This window comes from Chelonoidis abingdonii, chromosome 20, assembly GCF_003597395.2.
Source record: "Chelonoidis abingdonii isolate Lonesome George chromosome 20, CheloAbing_2.0, whole genome shotgun sequence".
NCBI lineage: Eukaryota > Metazoa > Chordata > Testudines > Testudinidae > Chelonoidis > Chelonoidis abingdonii.
Genome location: NC_133788.1, coordinates 23384170 through 23403042, shown reverse-complemented (window position 1 = coordinate 23403042; position 18873 = coordinate 23384170). Strand labels below are relative to the sequence as shown.

Below are 18873 nucleotides of genomic sequence, written 5' to 3'. Positions count from 1 at the left end.
CCTGGGGCTGGTCATGAGAGAGACCCAAGGTGCTATTAATTCCCCTGGCCCAAGCAGTGCTGGCAGGGGGCACCGTGGCCCGGGAGTGCTGGGGGAAGGGGGGTCAGGATGCTGATAAGGAGCTTCACTGCAATCCCCTTCCCTAGGCAGTAATACCAGGGCTCTGGGGCTCTCTCCACCCTGCAGGGTCACTAGAGCCTGTCCAGCAGGCAGGTGCAGGCAGCTTGGGGACAGCCTGGGGGACGAGCTCGTCCCTGACTCACAGTGAGCTTGGCTCCCGTATGCTGCCCCAGCAGAGGAGCAGCCGTGTGCAGCATGTCGAGGCAGTGCCACGGAGCTGGCGGAGGGCCCAGTGAGTAGACCCCTCAGGCCTGAGCAGGGGTGTGCAGGAATCCAGCTACCTTTGCAGTTGGACAGTCGTGGTCCCTGCAGCTGCTGGACCCCAGGTGACACAGGGTCTGTCTCCACCACAGTCTGAAGCTGGGATTGCCCCTTGTGCAGCCACACCCGGTGCGGGAGCAGATCTGCTGAGTAACAGCAGCAGGGACCCTGGGTGCTACCCCTGGGGCAAGCCCGTGTGCTGCCTGCCATAGCTCCACTGCTGTGGTCACCCAGGCGAGCTTTGACTTTAGCTGGACTCTGGCGATGTGCTGCCGTCACTTGCCTGACTACAGGACTGACACGCAGTCACGGAGTCCCCGTCGATGCTCTGGAACTGCTCCCCACAAAGCCAGGCAGAGCTTTGGGGAGCCTCCTCTCCCTTGGAGCAGACTGTCTTCAGGGCAAGAAGCTCACATGGCTTCACCTCCTGGGTCTCTCCTTGGAGCATTCAGCATCCTCTGCCCCCTGTGTGCTTCCCACAGCGAATCCACCCCAGTGGGGTCCTGGGGAAGCCACAGGGTCCTGCACCCCCACTCTGCAGTCAGACGTGACTCTCAGCCAGCCAGTAAAACAGAGGTTTATTCAATGACAGGAACAGGGTCTAAAACAGAGCTTGTAGGTACAGAGAACGGGACCTCTCGGCCTGGTCCATTCTGGGGCTCAGCAAGCCAGACACCCCCGTCTGTCCTCATTCCTCGTCCCCAGCCAGCCCCAAACTGAAAACCCCCCTCCAGCCCCTCCTTTCTGGCCTTTGTCTCTTTCCCGGGCCAGGAGGTCACCTGATCTCTTTGTTCTCCCCCTCCTTTAGCATCCCCTTGCAGGGGGAAAGGGTCCCAACCATTTGGTGCCAGAATATGGAGTGGTGGCCATTTATGCACGCTGGAGACTTAAGAAATGCATAGGGGAAACTGAGGCAACCACACAGTATCCAGAGGAAACATTAAGAACAGTCCCACTTCCTCACACAGGCCCTGCGTGAAGAGATCTCAGGCCGCGGTGATGATGGGGTTGCACTGGGCACCTGGGCCACTCAGGCAGGGGAGGGACACCAGTGTTCTCCCATTGGGGGCTCCCAAGGCTCGTGTCCCCTGGCTCTCCCTCCCTTTGGCATCCACTCCCTCCCGTCCCTTCCCCCAGACCGTGTCCTCTGGGGCTTGCCCAGAGACTGGATGGTGAACAGCTCACTGTGAGCTCACCAGCCCTTGGCCCCAGTCTGCACTTTCCCCAGCTGTTGTTGTCTGTGACGAGAGCTTCATCCGTGTCCAGTTGCACTTCGGCACTGCAGGGACGAGGGTGCGGCCTGATTGCTGCCCACCCTCCAGGGCTCCAAAGCACTGGGACAAGGACTCCACAGCAGAGACTCTACTGCAGGTACTGAGCCAGCTTGGACCCTGCTTGGGGGGCATTTACAGGGCTGCTGCTTGGGGCACGTTAGGGGAACGAGCTGCAGCAGCCCATGGAAAGCGAGGGCTACGGGGCAGAAAGGTGGATGAAATGCACCAGGACTCGGGCTGAAGGACCTGAGGGCTGGCACAGCCAGGGCCCCTGGAGCATCAGGCACAAGAGAATCCTGACTGGTCTCCAGGGACTCTGCAGCGCTGCATGGATGCCAAGGTGCTAGGGAATTACTGGGAGGTCAGGCCCCTCCCAGATTTACTCCTCCTCGCTTGTGCTAACCAGTAGGAAACTTGACAACGAAAGCTGTTTCCTTGCTGAATTTTGTGTGTGCTCCAGCATACAGATTTGTAATTGTAGGGTTGTTTACAAGCACTGGGCTGTGTTGGTTGGTTATTGTAGGGTAGTTTACAAGCACCAGGCTGTGTTGGTTGTTATTGTAGGGTTGTTTACAAGCACCAGGCTGTGTTGGTTGTTATTGGTGGGTTGTTTACAAGCACCGGGCTGTGTTGGTTGTTATTGTAGGGTTCTGTACAAGCACCAGGCTCTGTTGGTTGTTATTGTAGGGTTGTTTACAAGCACCAGGCTGTGTTGGTTGGTTATTGTAGGGTTGCTCATAAGCGTCGAGCTGCGCAGGTTTGTCATTGCAGGGTAGCCCCTGACTATGGGATCCTGCAGCTTCTTTATTTCAGACACTGGTGCACTGAGCCCACCTACAGCATCTAGGACTCAGGCTCCAGGACGCCAAGTTGTCCTGACTTTGCTTTTTTTGAACAGCGCAGAGAGCAGCCCTGCAGGAAATAGAGCAGTTGGGTGGCTGGACTCTGCTCCAGATGTGAGGGCCTGGCAGGTGCTTCCTGTACAAAGCCAGCTCAGCCCTGAGCTTGGCTCATCCTGGCTCCTTTCCTGGGGTTCCTGGGCTACCTGTGAGCTGCAGGCCCCTGCCGTAGAGGGTTGGGGTGGGCTCTCGCGGCAGATGTGCCTGCTCTCTGCTCCCATGGGGCACCGCAGCGAGCGGCTTTGCTGGGAGGTAGGAGGTGGGTAAGGTGTCCATTGAGCATCTCTCCTGCCTGCCATGCCAGCAAATTTAGGGCTGACTCTTCTTCCCGTGCAGCTGGTTCTGTCCGGGCCCTGCCCTGCCCTGTGCTCATGGACCTGCGGCGTGTTCCCGCCAGCCGAGAGAAGGGATGGTATTTAGCGCTCATGGCTCCGAATGTCAAGGGCCCCAGTTATCCTTGGCTTGACCCCTCCAGGCTGTACTGTCACCAGCAGGTAGGCACCCTCCCCCTCCCCCAGTATGGGGCCTGCACATGGTGAGCTGTCTAGCTGCAGGGTTTCTGGGCCCAGGGGTGTGGAGCAGGTTGGGGGGGCGGTGGTTAAAGGGACCTGCCTGTTTCCTGGGAGAGAGCAGAACCAGGAGGGTCACCCTCCCTAGCTAGCCACACCCCAGCCCCGTGGTGATGGGCACAGCTGCAGGCGAGCGAGCAGGGTCTGCTTTGGCACTAGCCTCTGCCAGGTGTCCCATGGTGCTGGGCTGGTGGGTTAGTGAGGGGGAGGATGGCCCCGAGCCCTGAGCATGGAGACCCACGACGCGATGGGCTGCAGCCTCGGCCCCCAGGTCCAGAAAGCAGCCTAGGGCTCTGCCTTGCTGACCCTGTTCCCGGGGCATCGCTGGCCAGGCACCTGCTGGCTCTGAGCCCGGTCAGAGAGACGCAGGCAGCACCTGGGAGCTGTCTGACAGACTGGCTGCCGCTGAGTGGAGCAGGAGGGGACTGGCTGCCTAGCTCTCCTGTCCCTGCCACTCCACCACATGCTGCCCAAGGGGGCTGGCAAGTGGAGCAAAGGCCTTCGGTGCCACTGCAGGGGCCAGCAGTGTCCCTTCCGAGGGCCTGGGTCCCATGGCCAGCCACCTAGCAATGAAGTGAGCACCGGCCAGTTAGTGCCGGCATCTCTTCTCCAGACTGGGCGGGTGGGTGGCACCCTCAGCAGCTCTGCCGTCTCCCCAGGGCCTGCAGGACTGCATTGCGGACCTGCTCCAGCCCTTCTGCGAAGACCCCATCGACCTGGTCGCTGGAATTGACGCCATGGGCTTCATCCTAGGTAACCTGCCGGCCTTTCCTGGGCATCTCCTCCCTTGGGGCTAGGGATGGGCTTGTGTGCTGGGGTGAGGGCACCACCTGACCTCCAGCGAACAAAGAGTTAACCCAGGCACTGGCCTGCCCTCTCCTTGCGGGGCCACTCAGGGCAAGCTACATTGCAACCCCTGGGGCCAGCCCCTCCAGTGCTGTGGCATCTCCCAGGGCATTGGAGCCAATTCAACCCTCTGCTTGCCCCTGTCCCAGGCGCTGCCATAGCCAACACCCTGCAGAAAGGCTTCCTGGCCATCCGCAAAGCCGGGCACCTCTGTGTGGAGACCTGCACGCAGCCCTACACTGACTACTCAGCCCGCCAGAAGCTGCTGGAGATGAGAACAGATGCCATCCAGCCAGGTAAGAGCTGTGCCAGGCATGGCCAGCAGCCCCCGGGTTCTTGTGCTTGGCTCCTGCCCTCGGGTGCTGCCACCCACCTTCTGTCCCATGGGAAGGGCCCTCCCCCCCTCCCTTCCCCTCCCCTCCCCTCCCCTTGAACTCCCCTAATCATGAGCCCAGCACCCCACCTACACCTAGCCTGCTCCAGGTGCCCAGCTCTATGGCAGAGCACCTCCCTGGCATCCCACGGGCACCGTTACAGCAATGTGCTGCCTGTCTGCGGGCTCTGCCTCTGCCTGTTGAGCTGCAGTGTCAGGAAGGACTAGGGGTGGTAACGGCATCGAGGCAACAGCAGAGGGAGGGGGCTGTGGGGAGAAGCCCACCTAACTGAGCCCTTGCACCCCAGGTCTGCATGTCTTACTGGTGGATCAGTGGATTGAAACAGGGGGAACCATGTGCGCTGCCATCCAGCTGGTGGAGCAGCAAGGGGGAGTGATCGCAGGTAGGGGGCAGCATGATGCCTGGGCGGGGGGGCTGGCCAAAGGGCTGCGATCACCCTGGAGCCTGGCAGGGCGGGAAATGGAGCCACCTGGACAAGGCGATCACTGGGCGTGGGAAATGTTGAAAGAGTCTCAGGTTTTTCCTTAACCAAAAGTTCCCCTGAAAAGTTTCTGACCCAACCTCAGAACTTTGGACTGATATGTTTGAAATCTCCGGGTTGGTGATGAAAACCAGAAACCTTTTCACAACTGAAACTTCCCCAGCACTGGCCCTTTTGCTGGACCAGCCATTGTGTCATTAACTCCCCATTTGGGTTCACACAGTGGAGTGGGTGGAGCGGTCACTCCTGGAGGTCTCCACAGTGCTACAGGGGCACCCGCCTGGACTGGGCAGAGCAGGGGTGGGAGACCCTCCCCATCGTTATTACACAGGTCTCTCTTGGAAGGTAGCTGGCCCTCTGAAGGAGTCAGGGCCACCTGCCTCTGACAGGCTCCACATGGGGTAACGAGGCAGCTCAGGTTCACCTGGGACTAGGGGAACTCCTGGAGGTGCTGGGAGGCCGTTAATTAGGCAGGTAAACACCTGGGCAAGCTAAAAAGGAAGCTCTGAGCCACGTAGGAGAGAGGTGAGAGGCTCTGGGTGAAAGGCCTGGGTTCCAGAATAAGAGAGCTACCATGGGGAGGGCTTCAGGAGGAACCTGATGATGGGGCTCACCCAGAAGGGAAATTGAGGAAGAGTGCCTGGTGGGAGAGGCTCTGAAAGGGAGGTGCTAGAATGCCACAGCTCAGCAGACCCTAGCCCATGGAAGGACTTCAGCTGGTAGTAGCAGAAGCCCCAGAGTGCAGGAATTACCATCTCAAGGCAGGATTGTTGTGGTTTGTCCCCTGTGGGGACCCTTTGCCTAGCTGATGACAAGCCCTGGCTCCAGAAGAAGGGTCTGGGTCAAGAGGGCCTTGCTGGGGAGGGATCTGGATGGACATAAGTGGGGCTGATGGACTAAGATTATCTCTGCCCCCTCCCCAGCTGGAAGCACTGAGGGATGCCTGGTTCCTCTTGAAGGTTAAATAACCACACCCCTGAAGGGGCATTGTTGAATATATAGAAGCTTCATTAGAGTTACTGAAGCCCACTAGGGGAAACTGAGGCAGAGATGCAATGGCAGAACCGCAGCAGGCTACCAGGGGGTGCTCCAGGTTGATGGCCCTATGACACTCTTGCTCCAAGAGAAGGATCAGCTCCTTTTAAGTGCCTCATATTATAGGAAATAGACAGGGATGACTGGGCAGAGTCTGAGTAGGGTGTCAGGGGGAGGGGCAACCTCTCCCTTCCCCAGTTTGACCTGAAGCATCAGCCCTTTTGCTGGTGGAGTGCTGTCCCCTCAGTGACTGGCAGCGCCCTGACCTAGGGGAGCTGGGTGCTGCCTAGCGCTGTTACCCCCTGGCCCCCGCAGGGCTGACAGGACAAGAGAAAGGAGGGTTGCTAGACAGGACCAGGCCTGTCCCAGTCAGAGGTTCCTGAGCAAGGTGAACTCCCCCCATAATGCACCTGGTCACCCCTGCAGTGTTGGGCCAGGACTGTTCCCTGGGGCGAGGGCACAGGCTGGCACGTGTCACTGACAGTGCTGGTTAGTTCTTACCATGGGTGGGCTGCTGCCCGTCCTTGGCAGTGCCCAGCAGAGGGTGGCATCCCCCCACAGCAACTGGCACGGAGAGTGTGGACGCAGCTGTGCCGACAGCAATGCAGCCTTCCCGCCATGGCCCCTCCCCAGGGCACTGCTCAGCTGAGCCAGCACTGAGATCGATGGTCTCTGGTTGTCCCCCCCGTAACCCTCCCGCTCTGCTCCACGTTGCACAGGCATTGCTGCTATCTGCATCGAGGACAGTGAGGGTGGCAAGTGGATCCAGGAGCATTACAAGTGTTCGCAGTGTGTCCCCCAGCACCTGATGCCCCAATTCAACAGGCACCAGTTGGAGTCCTTCCAGGCCTTTGGGGCCACGCCTGGCCAGGCCTAATTAATGGGATCTCCTGCCCTGCAGCTGAACCTTGCACCAAGTTGCCCAGGACCACCTGCTCCATGGCCCATGCATTGTCCCTGCTCCCGGAGGAAGAGAGGGAGGGGTCATAGATTCCTGAAGAGCTGCTTCCCCTCCCCCACCCCAGTCTAATCCAATTAAGCCCTGTAACCCTTACTAATCGCAGATGCCCTCCAGCATGGCTGCATCATGTGGGCAGACTGCTTAGACACCAGCTGTGCCCCTGCGTCTGGGGAGCAATCTCACCGCTTGCTGCTGCATATCAAACCTGCCCCACGGTAACCCCCTGGATCTGCCTGGACGCTGGCCCCACCTCTGCCAACACCCCCACCCAGCTGCTGCTGGGAACACTGCCCAGGGAGCCCTGGGTGGCCTCCCTGAAGTCTGTTACTCCCTAAGAGCAGAAGGAAATCTCTGTCTGGGTCTGGCCCAGCTCCCCGCTGGCAGTGCCCAGCGTCTCTCTGAAATCAGGCACGCTGCTTCTTCATCCTCTGGTTGGCTGGGCCCTTCGCCGCTGCCTGCCCCGGTCCTTTAGTGTGCTGGGGGGATGAGGCTGCTTTCTCCCTGCTCTAATGCCCCTTGGACCGGGCACAACTCACGGCCCCCCGAGCAGCTCCTACCCTGCTGAGGCGTCACAGAATGCTTCAGCACCCTTGTCCCAGAGGAAATCCAGCCAGCACTGTCCCCCCCACCCACTCACTGGCTATTCTTTCTTTTTAAAAAAAAAGGCGTAGAAATCCAGCTTTATTACATAGCGTCAGTGCCAGGAGACCTCTCCCCTTGCTAATTACACGCTGATTTGCATAGTTAAGCTTGTGGGTCTCTTCCCTTTCTCTGCAGGCGGCAGGGTCTAGGTGGGCGGAAGTGGGGGAAGTCCCAGGCTGCTGCTCCAGCTGCTTCCCAGCTCTTGTTGCAGTAGGTGGGCAGGACGGTGCCTGGCTCCGCAGCTGGCCTGAGTCAGCGCCACAGGCTCCTGGCAGCATTAACGCCAGAGGAGCGAAACCAGGGCAGCGCCCTGCCCAGCCACGAGGCCAGCAGGGGACAGGGCAGGGGCATGCAGAGACCACGTTCTGCCCTAGCCCGTGAGGGAGGGGGCACTGCAGGGCACAGAACAGAGGGATGCTCAGCTCCCTCCATCGCCTGCTGGGCTGGTCAGGGCAAGGAGTGGTGCCAGCAGCTCTTCCAAATGCCTGGGTGTCCCCTATGCTTCATCCCAGCAGCAGCCCAGGCACCGGAGCCAGACTATGGTTCCCAGCTGTCCCGGCACAGGGCACAGAGGGAAGGAATAGCTCTGGCTGAGCAGGAGCTGAGCTGAGGAGAGGTCTCTCCGCTGAGCAGGCACTAGCCCCCGCAGGCCCACGGCTGGGATCTGCCAGCAGCTCTTTGGTAGCGAAGAGAGTTCAGTGCACACAGCGGGGCGGGGTTGGCGGCCCCCGTCAGAGGCAGCACTTGGATTTCCTCCTCTGCGCCGTCAGGTACAGGTCGCTGTCAGTGCTGTGAATCCCTAGGAAAGCAGCACACGTGGGTTCCCTGGAAGTACAGTGAGCGCCCCAGCCCCCTCCATGCCCACAGAGCCTTTCGCCCGGGCTGCCAGCTCCAAGCCTGCCGGAGTCAGAAGAGCCACCATGCTGTTCCCAGCCGCCCGCTCGGGGCTCCCGTGGGAACCTGGCTGCGGCTCTCGACTCAAGCCTAGGGGACTGGCCCTTGCTGCAGCTCAGCTGAGAGGTCAGGGCTGCTCTGTCCCCCAGAGCTGGAGGGTCCCCCAGAGCAGCGCTGTTCTTAACGTTTCCTCTGAATACTGTGTGGGGGCCTCAGTTTCTGGCCAACACTCTGTCTCCTGGCAACTAATGGCCCGGACCCTTCCCCCCTGCAAGGGGATGCTAAAGGTGTGTGAGAACAAAGAGATCAGGTGACCTTCTGGCCCAGGAAAGAGACAAAGGCCAGAAAGGAGGGGCTGGAGGGGGTTTCTGTTTGGGGCTGGCTGGGGACGGGGAGTGTGAGGGCAGACAGGGTTGTCTGGCTCACTGGGCCCCAGAATGGACCCAGCTGAGAGGTCCCGTTCTCTGTACCTACAAGCTCTGTTTTAGACTGTTCCTGTCATCTAATAAACCTCTGTTTTACTGGCTGGCTAAGAGTCACGTCTGACTGTGAAGCGGGGGTGCATGCAGGATTCTCTGGCCTCCCCAGGCCCCCGCCTGGGCGGACTTGCTGTGGGAAGCGCACGGAGGGGCAGGGGATGCTGAATGCTCCAAGGAGAGACCCAGGAGGTGAAGCCGTGTGAGCTTCTTGCCCTGAAGACAGTCTGCTCCAAGGGAGAGGAGGCTCCCCAAAGTCCTGCCTGGCTTTGTGGGGAACAGCTCCAGAGCATCACCTGGGGACTCTGTGACATGTGGTTACCCAGCGGAGCCAGCACAGTGCTAGATGCCCCCGGGCATTAGATCAATGTACAGTGGTGCTGCTGGCTGGGATCCCAGCGGCTATGAGGAGGATACTCACGCACGACGTCCCCGATCTTCCTGGCACTGCTCTTCTCCAGCTCGGCCAGCACACTGCTCTCGAAGGTCAGCGAGGCCACGCGGAAGAAAAACTCCCTCACGTTCTCCCCTGCCCGGAGAGCCGACAGTGACCCCCTCCGTCCCAGGCTCCCAGCCCCAGGGATGTGCCAGTGCTGGGACATACTCTGGGGTACACTGAGCCGTGGGCAGCTGCATGGTCACAGCCTGCCAGCAGTGGGCACTAGGTATCTGAGGCTGGCGCAGGCACAAGTGTGCTGAGGGAAGGCCTGGGGGCAGGAATGCAGAGTTGGGGTGGGGGGAAAGGGTGGTCAGACCCTTCAACAGTGATGCCAGCTGGGAATCCTGGGCTATGCTTCAGCCCTGGGGGCACCAGGCCTCCACTCTAGGGGGTCGAGAGAGGCAGCAGCTGGGGGCACCTCTCCCCTCTGACCACCCCTCATCACAGCCTGCCCCATGGGAGCCGGGGCAAGGGCACTCACCGGTGAGCGAGGAGACAGCCCAGTACTCCGCCTGCATCTCCTTGGCCACCTTGATGGCGTCTCTCTCCATGAGGCTGTACTGCGCAGGCGGCTGCGGGAGGAGACGGGAGGTCACCGCCTGAGACCTGAGGCCGGCCCAATGGCAGGGGCCCATAGGGTGCTGGGGGGACGGCTCCTGGGGGCTGCCTAGGACAGATGGGGGATGGAAGGCAGCTCCGTGGCCTAGATCGACCCCAGGGCTCTGTCCAAGGGAGTTTGGTGAGTTGAGCCCCCGCAGGACAATGAAGGGTGGCCCCAGGCTCTCCCCTGCAAGTGCCATTCAGCTTGGGGGGGCTGGGACCCACACTCACACTCAGATCCTTCTTCGAGCCCACCAGGAAGAGGATCACATTGGAGGGATCGTTCTCCTTCAGGGCGTCAGCCAGCCACTGCCTGAAGGGCGAGAGAGGCCGTTAGCCGGGGAGGCAAGCGGGGCCCTGGGCTGTGAGACTTCCACAGAGACAGATGCCCACTCAGCCTGGCCCCAGGGATGGCAGCAAGCAGCCCCCCAGCTCAGCCCTACCCTCGGTCCCCCAACTTCAGCCCCCACATGGCCCAGTGCCTGCACCCAACCCCGACACCCTGACCTACAGCCTGTCCCCTTATGCCTCGAATTCCCCACCACAGGCCCCAGCCCCCCGCGCCTCCTCCAGCACCTCCCCCAGGCAGACTTCTAGAAATCCCCACTTGTCAGTTACAAACCCCACTCCCCACCCTGCCCTCTGGTTCTGCTGGCTGCCATCCTCCCTCCCCTCTGTCCAGGCCCCCATGGCTGCCATCGCCCCCAACCCCGCCCACCTGCTCGCTGCTCCCCCAGGTCCCCACCCTACACTGCCATCACCTCTGCCCCCGGCAACCAACCCCACTCCCTGCAAGAAGAATCCCTTCACCCTCTGAGCTGGCGTTACCGTACCTGGTGTGCGCTAGAGACGCCACGTCGTTCACATCGAACACAATCACTATCGCTGGGGAAAGAGCAAGAGGAGGTGAGAGATGGGGGGCTCGGGGGAGCCCACAAACCCTGTGTGCTTGTTATTGAGAGCACAAGCCTGTGCTTGGTGTAGGGCTGATAGCACTGGGCCTACAGGGGCCAGATTGTTATGGAAGGGCGGTGTGTTGCGTGATGGTGGGGGTGTGGGTGTTTGTAGGGTTGCTGGCAGGGGGCGTGTTTTGTTTGGTTAGGATTGCCAGAGGCTGAATGTGTTTTGGGGGGGGATAGGGCTTGCGGAGGCGGGTGTATTGTCATGTAGGTTGCCGAAGGGCTGCATGATGTGTTTATGGTATGGTTGCCGCAGGCGGCGTGTTTATGATGGTGGGCGGATGTGTGTTAGTGGTGTTGCTGGATGCTGAATGCTCCAAGGAGAGACCCAGGAGGTGAAGCCGTGTGAGCTTCTTGCCCTGAAGACAGTCTGCTCCAAGGGAGAGGAGGCTCCCCAAAGTCCTGCCTGGCTTTGTGGGGAACAGCTCCAGAGCATCACCTGGGGACTCTGTGACATGTGGTTACCCAGCGGAGCCAGCACAGTGCTAGATGCCCCCGGGCATTAGATCAATGTACAGTGGTGCTGCTGGCTGGGATCCCAGCGGCGATGAGGAGGATACTCACGCACGACGTCCCCGATCTTCCTGGCACTGCTCTTCTCCAGCTCGGCCAGCACACTGCTCTCGAAGGTCAGCGAGGCCACGCGGAAGAAAAACTCCCTCACGTTCTCCCCTGCCCGGAGAGCCGACAGTGACCCCCTCCGTCCCAGGCTCCCAGCCCCAGGGATGTGCCAGTGCTGGGACATACTCTGGGGTACACTGAGCCGTGGGCAGCTGCATGGTCACAGCCTGCCAGCAGTGGGCACTAGGTATCTGAGGCTGGCGCAGGCACAAGTGTGCTGAGGGAAGGCCTGGGGGCAGGAATGCAGAGTTGGGGTGGGGGGAAAGGGTGGTCAGACCCTTCAACAGTGATGCCAGCTGGGAATCCTGGGCTATGCTTCAGCCCTGGGGGCACCAGGCCTCCACTCTAGGGGGTCGAGAGAGGCAGCAGCTGGGGGCACCTCTCCCCTCTGACCACCCCTCATCACAGCCTGCCCCATGGGAGCCGGGGCAAGGGCACTCACCGGTGAGCGAGGAGACAGCCCAGTACTCCGCCTGCATCTCCTTGGCCACCTTGATGGCGTCTCTCTCCATGAGGCTGTACTGCGCAGGCGGCTGCGGGAGGAGACGGGAGGTCACCGCCTGAGACCTGAGGCCGGCCCAATGGCAGGGGCCCATAGGGTGCTGGGGGGACGGCTCCTGGGGGCTGCCTAGGACAGATGGGGGATGGAAGGCAGCTCCGTGGCCTAGATCGACCCCAGGGCTCTGTCCAAGGGAGTTTGGTGAGTTGAGCCCCCGCAGGACAATGAAGGGTGGCCCCAGGCTCTCCCCTGCAAGTGCCATTCAGCTTGGGGGGGCTGGGACCCACACTCACACTCAGATCCTTCTTCGAGCCCACCAGGAAGAGGATCACATTGGAGGGATCGTTCTCCTTCAGGGCGTCAGCCAGCCACTGCCTGAAGGGCGAGAGAGGCCGTTAGCCGGGGAGGCAAGCGGGGCCCTGGGCTGTGAGACTTCCACAGAGACAGATGCCCACTCAGCCTGGCCCCAGGGATGGCAGCAAGCAGCCCCCCAGCTCAGCCCTACCCTCGGTCCCCCAACTTCAGCCCCCACATGGCCCAGTGCCTGCACCCAACCCCGACACCCTGACCTACAGCCTGTCCCCTTATGCCTCGAATTCCCCACCACAGGCCCCAGCCCCCCGCGCCTCCTCCAGCACCTCCCCCAGGCAGACTTCTAGAAATCCCCACTTGTCAGTTACAAACCCCACTCCCCACCCTGCCCTCTGGTTCTGCTGGCTGCCATCCTCCCTCCCCTCTGTCCAGGCCCCCATGGCTGCCATCGCCCCCAACCCCGCCCACCTGCTCGCTGCTCCCCCAGGTCCCCACCCTACACTGCCATCACCTCTGCCCCCGGCAACCAACCCCACTCCCTGCAAGAAGAATCCCTTCACCCTCTGAGCTGGCGTTACCGTACCTGGTGTGCGCTAGAGACGCCACGTCGTTCACATCGAACACAATCACTATCGCTGGGGAAAGAGCAAGAGGAGGTGAGAGATGGGGGGCTCGGGGGAGCCCACAAACCCTGTGTGCTTGTTATTGAGAGCACAAGCCTGTGCTTGGTGTAGGGCTGATAGCACTGGGCCTTCAGGGGCCAGATTGTTATGGAAGGGCGGTGTGTGCGTGATGGTGGGGCGTGTGTGTGTTATGGTAGGGTTGCTGGCAGGGCGGCGTGTTTGTTATGGTAGGATTGCCAGAAGGCTGCATGTGTGTTATGGTAGGGTTGCCGGCAGGGCGGCGTGTTTGTCATGGTAGGATTGCCAGAAGGGCTGCATGTGTGTTATGGTAGGGTTGCCAGCAGGGCGGCGTGTTTATGATGGTAGGGCTGTGTGTTACAGTAGGGTTGCTGGCAGGGGGGCGTGTTTGTGATGGTAGGGCCGTGTGTGTGTTACGGTAAGGTTCCTGGAAGGGCCACATGTGTGTTATGGTAGGGTTGCCGGTAGGGCAGCATGTGTGTGATGGTAGGGCCGTGTGTGTGTTACGGTAGGGTTGCTGGCAGGGCGGCGTGTGTGTTATGGTAGGGTTGCCGGAAGGGCCTCACGTGTGTTACGGTAGGGTTGCCGGCAGTGCAGCGTGCGTGTTACGGTAGGGTTGCCGGCAGGGCTGCACGTGTGTTACAGGACGGTTACCAGCAGGGTGGCGTGCGTGTTACGGTAGGGTTGCCGGCAGGGCGGCGTGCATGTTACAGGAGGGTTGCCGGCAGGGTGGTGTGCGTGTTACGGTAGGGTTGCCGGAAGGGCCGTACGTGTGTTACAGGAGGGTTGCCGGAAGGGCGGCATGCGTGTTACGGTAGGGTTGCCGGAAGGGTGGCGTGTGTGTTACAGTAGGGTTGCCGGAAGGGCGGCGTGTGTGTTACAGGAGGGTTTGTTGCGGCAGAGTGGCATGCGTGTTACAGGAGGGTTGCCAGCAGGGTGGCGTGTGTGTTACAATAGGGTTGCCAGCAGGGCGGCGTGCGTGTTACGGTAAGGTTTGTTGCGGCAGGGCGGCATGTGTGTTACAGGGGGGTTTGTTGCAGCAGGGCGGCGTGTGTTACAGGAGGGTTGCCAGTAGGGCGGCATGCGTGTTACAGGAGGGTTTGTTGCGGCAGGGCGGCGTGCGTGTTACAGGAGGGTTTGTTGCGGCAGGGCGGTGTGCATGTTACAGGAGGGTTTGTTGCGGCAGGGCGGCATGCGTGTTACGGTAGGGTTGCTGACAGGGCGGCATGCGTGTTACAGGAGGGTTTGTTGCAGCAGGGCGGCGTGCGTGTTACAGGAGGTTTGTTGCAGCAGGGCGGCGGCATGTACGGTAGGATTGACGCAAGGACGCGGCATGCATGTTACAGGAGGGTTTGCCAGTAGGGTGCATGCCGTGTTACTAGGAGGGTTTGTTGCAGCAGGGCGGCGTGCGTGTTCGGTAAGGGTTGCCGCAGGGCGCATGGTGTTTACAGGAGGTGCCAGTAGGGTGACATGCGTGTTACACGGAGGGTTTGTTGCGCAGGGTGGCCGTGCGTGTTACTGGTAGGGTTGCTGAAGGTGCGTGTGTGTTTACGGTAAGGGTTGCCGGCAGGGGCGCCGTGCAGTGTTACAGAGGGCTGTGTTGCAGCAGGGCGCGTGCGTGTTAACGGTAGGGTTGCCGACAGGGGCGGCATCGGTTAAGAAGGGTTTGTTGGCGGCAGGGCGCGCGAGCGGTTACGGTAGGGGTTGTCGACAGGGCGCTTGCGTGTTACAAGGAGGGTTTGTGCGGGCAGGGCGGCGTGCGTGTTACGGGTAGGGTTGCCGACAGAGCGGCCGTGGGTGTAAACAGGAGGTTTGTTGCGGCAGGGGCGTGCGTGTTACGGTAAGTGCCGGACTGGGGGGCGGCGTGCGTGTTAACAGGAGGGTTTGTTGCAAGCAGGGCGGCGTCGTTACAGTAGGTGTGCTGACAGGCGGTGTGCGTGTTACGGTAGGGTTGCCGGGCAGGGGCGGCGTGGTGTTAACGGGGTGGTTGCAGCCAGGGCGGCGTGCGTGCGGTAGGGTTCGGCAGGGCGGCCGTGCGTGTTACAGGAGGTTTGTTGCAGCAGGGCGGCGTGCGTGTCGGTAGGCGTTCCCCAAGGGTGGCGTGCCGGTATACAGGAGGGTTTGTTGCAGCAGGGCGCGTGCGTGTTAACGATAGGGTTGCCGCCAGGCGGCGGCTGCGCTGTTAACAGGGGTGCCGGGCAGGGCGGCGTGCGCTGTTACAGGAGGTTTTGTTGCAGCAGGGCGGGTGCGTGTTTACGGTAAGGGTTGCCGCAGGGCGGCGTGCGTGTTACAGTAGGGTTGCCGGCAGGGCGGCGTGCGTGTTACAGGAGGGTTTGTTGCAGCAGGGCGGCGTGCGTGTTACAGTAGGGTTGCCGGCAGGGCGGCGTGCGTGTTACAGGAGGGTTTGTTGCGGCAGGGCGGCGTGCGTGTTACAGGAGGGTTGCCAGTAGGGTGACATGGGTGTTACAGGAGGGTTTGTTGCAGCAGGGCGGCGTGCGTGTTACAGGCGGGTTGCCGGCAGGGCGGCGTGCGTGTTACGGTAGGGTTGCCAGCACGGTGGCGTGCGTGTTACAGGAGGGTTTGTTGCAGCAGGCTGCTCGTTTAGGACCAGGGTACAAGTCTCTGGCTCTCGGCACCCCGCACACTCCTGGACCCTGGCACCTCACCTTGTGCTCCACGGTAGTAGGTGGATGCGATGCACTTGAACCTCTCCTGGCCAGCCGTGTCCCACCTGGAGGAGAGGAGGGCAGCGGGTTACCGTGGCTGTGCCAGGAGGGCTCAGCAGGCTGGGTGAGCCAGTACTCACAGCTGTAAGCTGAAGGGGACACCAAGCACCTCAAAGCGCTCCATCTCGAAGTCCACCCCGATGGTCGCCTTGTAGTTCTTATCGAATGTGTCCTTGCAGAACCTGTGGGGGAGACCCAGCCGGTGGAGCTGAGGGGTCAGCATACAAAGGGCCGTCCCCCTGGGTCTTCCTGCCAGGGAGGCAGGGACCTGCCACTGAAATGCAACCCCCTCTTGGGTGGGACACAGCAGCTGGGTACCAGCTGATCCCCAGTGAGATACCTGTTTGGGAGAGGAAGTGAAGGAACAGTCTGTGTCTAGCTGAATGCGAAGGGAGGATTCGGGGAGCCAGGCCCTGAGCAGCCCACGATGGGGTATTAGTTCTGTACTGACCAGGGGAAAACTGTTCAGCTGGATTCTCCTGGGACATCTCTCACCCAAGCAATAAACAGCCTGAGCTCTACGGAGCTTCAGGAGGCCAGACCCTGAGCCTGCTCTTGAACAAGTCGACACGTTCCCAGCCAAACCTCCCTGAAAAGCCCCCTAAAGCAGCGCCAGGAGCAAACGGGAAGTGGGGACACCCCATAGCTCCGACTCAGGGGCCAGGGGGCCAGCCTGGGGATCAGGTGTGTCTGGAACAGTCTATACCAGTGAGTGACTCCCCATAGCCCCGGAGAACAGGGATTGCATGTCTGCGCAGTGGGGCCTGGCCCTGAGATAATGAATGATGCTTCTCTCCTCCCAGAGAGGGGCCCTTCCCCCTTCTCAGGCCCTGGCAGCGCAGCCCCGCCCACCCCCAGTCAGCCCCACCTACCGGTTGATTAAGCAGGTCTTGCCCACTGACAGGTCTCCCACCACGATGATCTTGGAGATCTTAAACCTGCTGGGGAGAGCCAGGCATGTCAGCTGTGAGCTCCTGGCCCCCACCCAGGATGGGCCTCGGAACACTGCACCAGGCAGTGCCAGCTCCCACAGCTGGGGGCTGGGCCAGCAGCCTCCCTCCCAGGTGCCACGGGACGCTTTGGTGTCTCCAGTGGCTTGTATTCGCCGCCCTGCTGGGCTGGTGCTCCCAGGGCTCCCTGCCCATTCCCACTGCATGCCAGCTTCCCCTGGGGTAATGAGTGATCGCCAGAGCAGCTGTCTCCTGGTAACCTCAGACACCCAGGCAGGCTCCTCCATCTGCTCAGGAAGCTAACGAGTCCAGGCAATTAGCCTCCTCCACATGTTTGTCAAAAGCAGCCTGCTTGGAAACCTGAACCTCACCTTCCTCCCGCATACCCCGCCCAGCCGCTCCCCCTGCACACTCCGCACCCCCTGCACACCTTGCCTCACCGTTCTCCCTGCGCACCTCACCCCGCTGCTCCCCCTGCGCACCCCATTTCTTCCCCCATGCACCCTGTCCCACTAGTTCCCCCACTCACCCTGCCCCGCTGCTTCCCCCACACACCCCACCCGCTGCTTCCCCTGTGCACCCCACCCGCTGCTTCCCCTGCGCACCCCACCCCACTGCTTCTAGCCCTTTTGCTTTTACAGATCTGGACATTGGACCTGGCCACAGCTTCCCACAGACTCCATCCAACAGGAAGGCCAGATGAACAGCAGGCTCCAGAGCCACTTGCCCATGCCAAGGCAGGCTGGGCACTTTGAAAGGGGACTTTAGGAGACTCCGAGTCGAGTCTTGGGGCAGTAGCAACGGGGAGCAACCCCCGGTCACAGAGGCAGGACCAGCACTGCAATGCTGGAGAACTGGCAGCAGCTAGCCTTCAGGCTCAGATGGTGCCTGTTGCACTGACCGCTGTGCGGGGGAGCCATTGGTTGGCATCTCCCCAGAACCGCCCCCTGATACCGCGAGTCACCTCGCGCAGCAAGTCCAAATTACAGGCACGGTGGTTGCTGTGCTCTGGGCCCCTCCTTCCAGCTGCTCACTGCCACAGGCTTGGGCACAGCCCTCTGAGCACGCAACTCTGAGCTGGGCCTCGACTGCTGAGCCAGAGGGAGGCAAGGATGCACGGAGCTCTCTGCCTGGCTGCTCTGGCTCCTGGGGGATTTCGGGCCAACCCATCTCATTTCTCTGGGAATCAGCCCAGCGGAGAGGTGCATTCCTGAGGCACTAGGAGTCTCAATCCAAAGCAGGACCCCCACCTCCTCCCCAGCACATTCCTGCAATGTGAGTAAGCTCCAGCCACGCTCCAGCACGCAGGGCTCTTAAAGAGACACTGCTCAGCCCTCCCCGGCTGCTGTGAAAAAACAAAGCAGCCTGATTCAGTTCCATTCCATTCAGAAATCTTCCCCAGCGCAGGGCTGCCCCTGATACCAAACAGGGCTCGGGCCTGTGCTGGCTCAGGGCAGTCGTGATGAGTTCCTGGAACCAGTGGCCCCAGAACCTGGGGCTTGCTGCTGTCTGCTGGGAGTCCTTAAAGGGCTCTGTTCCTTCTTGGGAGGCGGGAGTTCCCTGGGGCGAGGGTTCTGTGTGCCCCGCAGCCCAGCGTGGCTTACCCCACTGTCCCCGTTCGCTGCTCCTGGCAGGCGCCGGTTACTTGGGGATGAAAGCTGGAGCGCGAATGGAGGGCAGCCTCTTTGTGAAAGCACTGAAATGGGAGCACAGACAGTGAGCTGGCAGCTCCTGGGAAGCGAGCCAGAGAGTCGGCAGTGCCTGCTAACGGCTCCCCCAAAAAGAGCCCGAGGGGCGATGCCCCCAGAGCCCGACTGGAACGGCCAGTGCCCTGTGACTTTCCCTAGCTCGATGGATGGCCTGGGCCAAGGACCACACACGGAGCATTCCCAGCTGAGGGGGAGGGGTGGGAAGCTGGCAGAGGAAATGCCAACAGCTTCTCTATAGCACCACCTCAGCCAGGCCAAGGACAAGCTGGGGAGAATCCACTCAGCACCTCCAACAATCCCCCCAGCTCGTGCTTCACAGGTGCAGCAGAACCCGGAGAGCTTGGCTCCCTCCCTGGCTCTGATACTCTTCCACCCTTGGGCCCCCATGGGTATCCATCACCCTCCCCTGGCCTCATGCAAGGGCCCCGCCTCGAAGCATTGGCATGCTTACCTGAGGCAGCTCCGTAATGATCCGGTCCCTCCGGACGTGGTGCTAGCACGCTCATCATTTGGAGCCCGACTTTGCTGGGAAGAATCCAGGCACCCAAACCTAGTGGGGGAGAA

The 18873-nt window shown here is 61.2% G+C and overlaps 2 protein-coding genes across 2 annotated transcripts; one reads left to right on the top strand and one right to left on the bottom strand.

The window, feature by feature from the left end:
• Window positions 1-1675: 1675 nt before the first annotated feature.
• On the top strand, window positions 1676-7299 carry LOC116829732 (adenine phosphoribosyltransferase-like). The gene is made up of 6 exons (XM_032788709.2): window positions 1676-1752; window positions 2891-3048; window positions 3783-3876; window positions 4119-4265; window positions 4651-4746; window positions 6600-7299. The coding sequence occupies exons 2-6, from the start codon at window positions 2926-2928 to the stop codon at window positions 6755-6757; spliced, it is 618 nt and encodes a 205-aa protein (XP_032644600.1). The 5' UTR covers window positions 1676-1752; window positions 2891-2925; the 3' UTR covers window positions 6758-7299.
• A 210-nt stretch (window positions 7300-7509) lies between these two features.
• On the bottom strand, window positions 7510-18815 carry RAB34 (RAB34, member RAS oncogene family). The gene is given in 11 exon segments (XM_032788708.2): window positions 7510-8282; window positions 11416-11523; window positions 11915-12005; window positions 12265-12346; window positions 12867-12918; window positions 15591-15655; window positions 15731-15832; window positions 16523-16588; window positions 18205-18296; window positions 18761-18796; window positions 18798-18815. Coding segments are annotated over 11 exon segments (780 nt in total). The 3' UTR covers window positions 7510-8214.
• Between the last annotated feature and the right edge of the window lie 58 nt (window positions 18816-18873).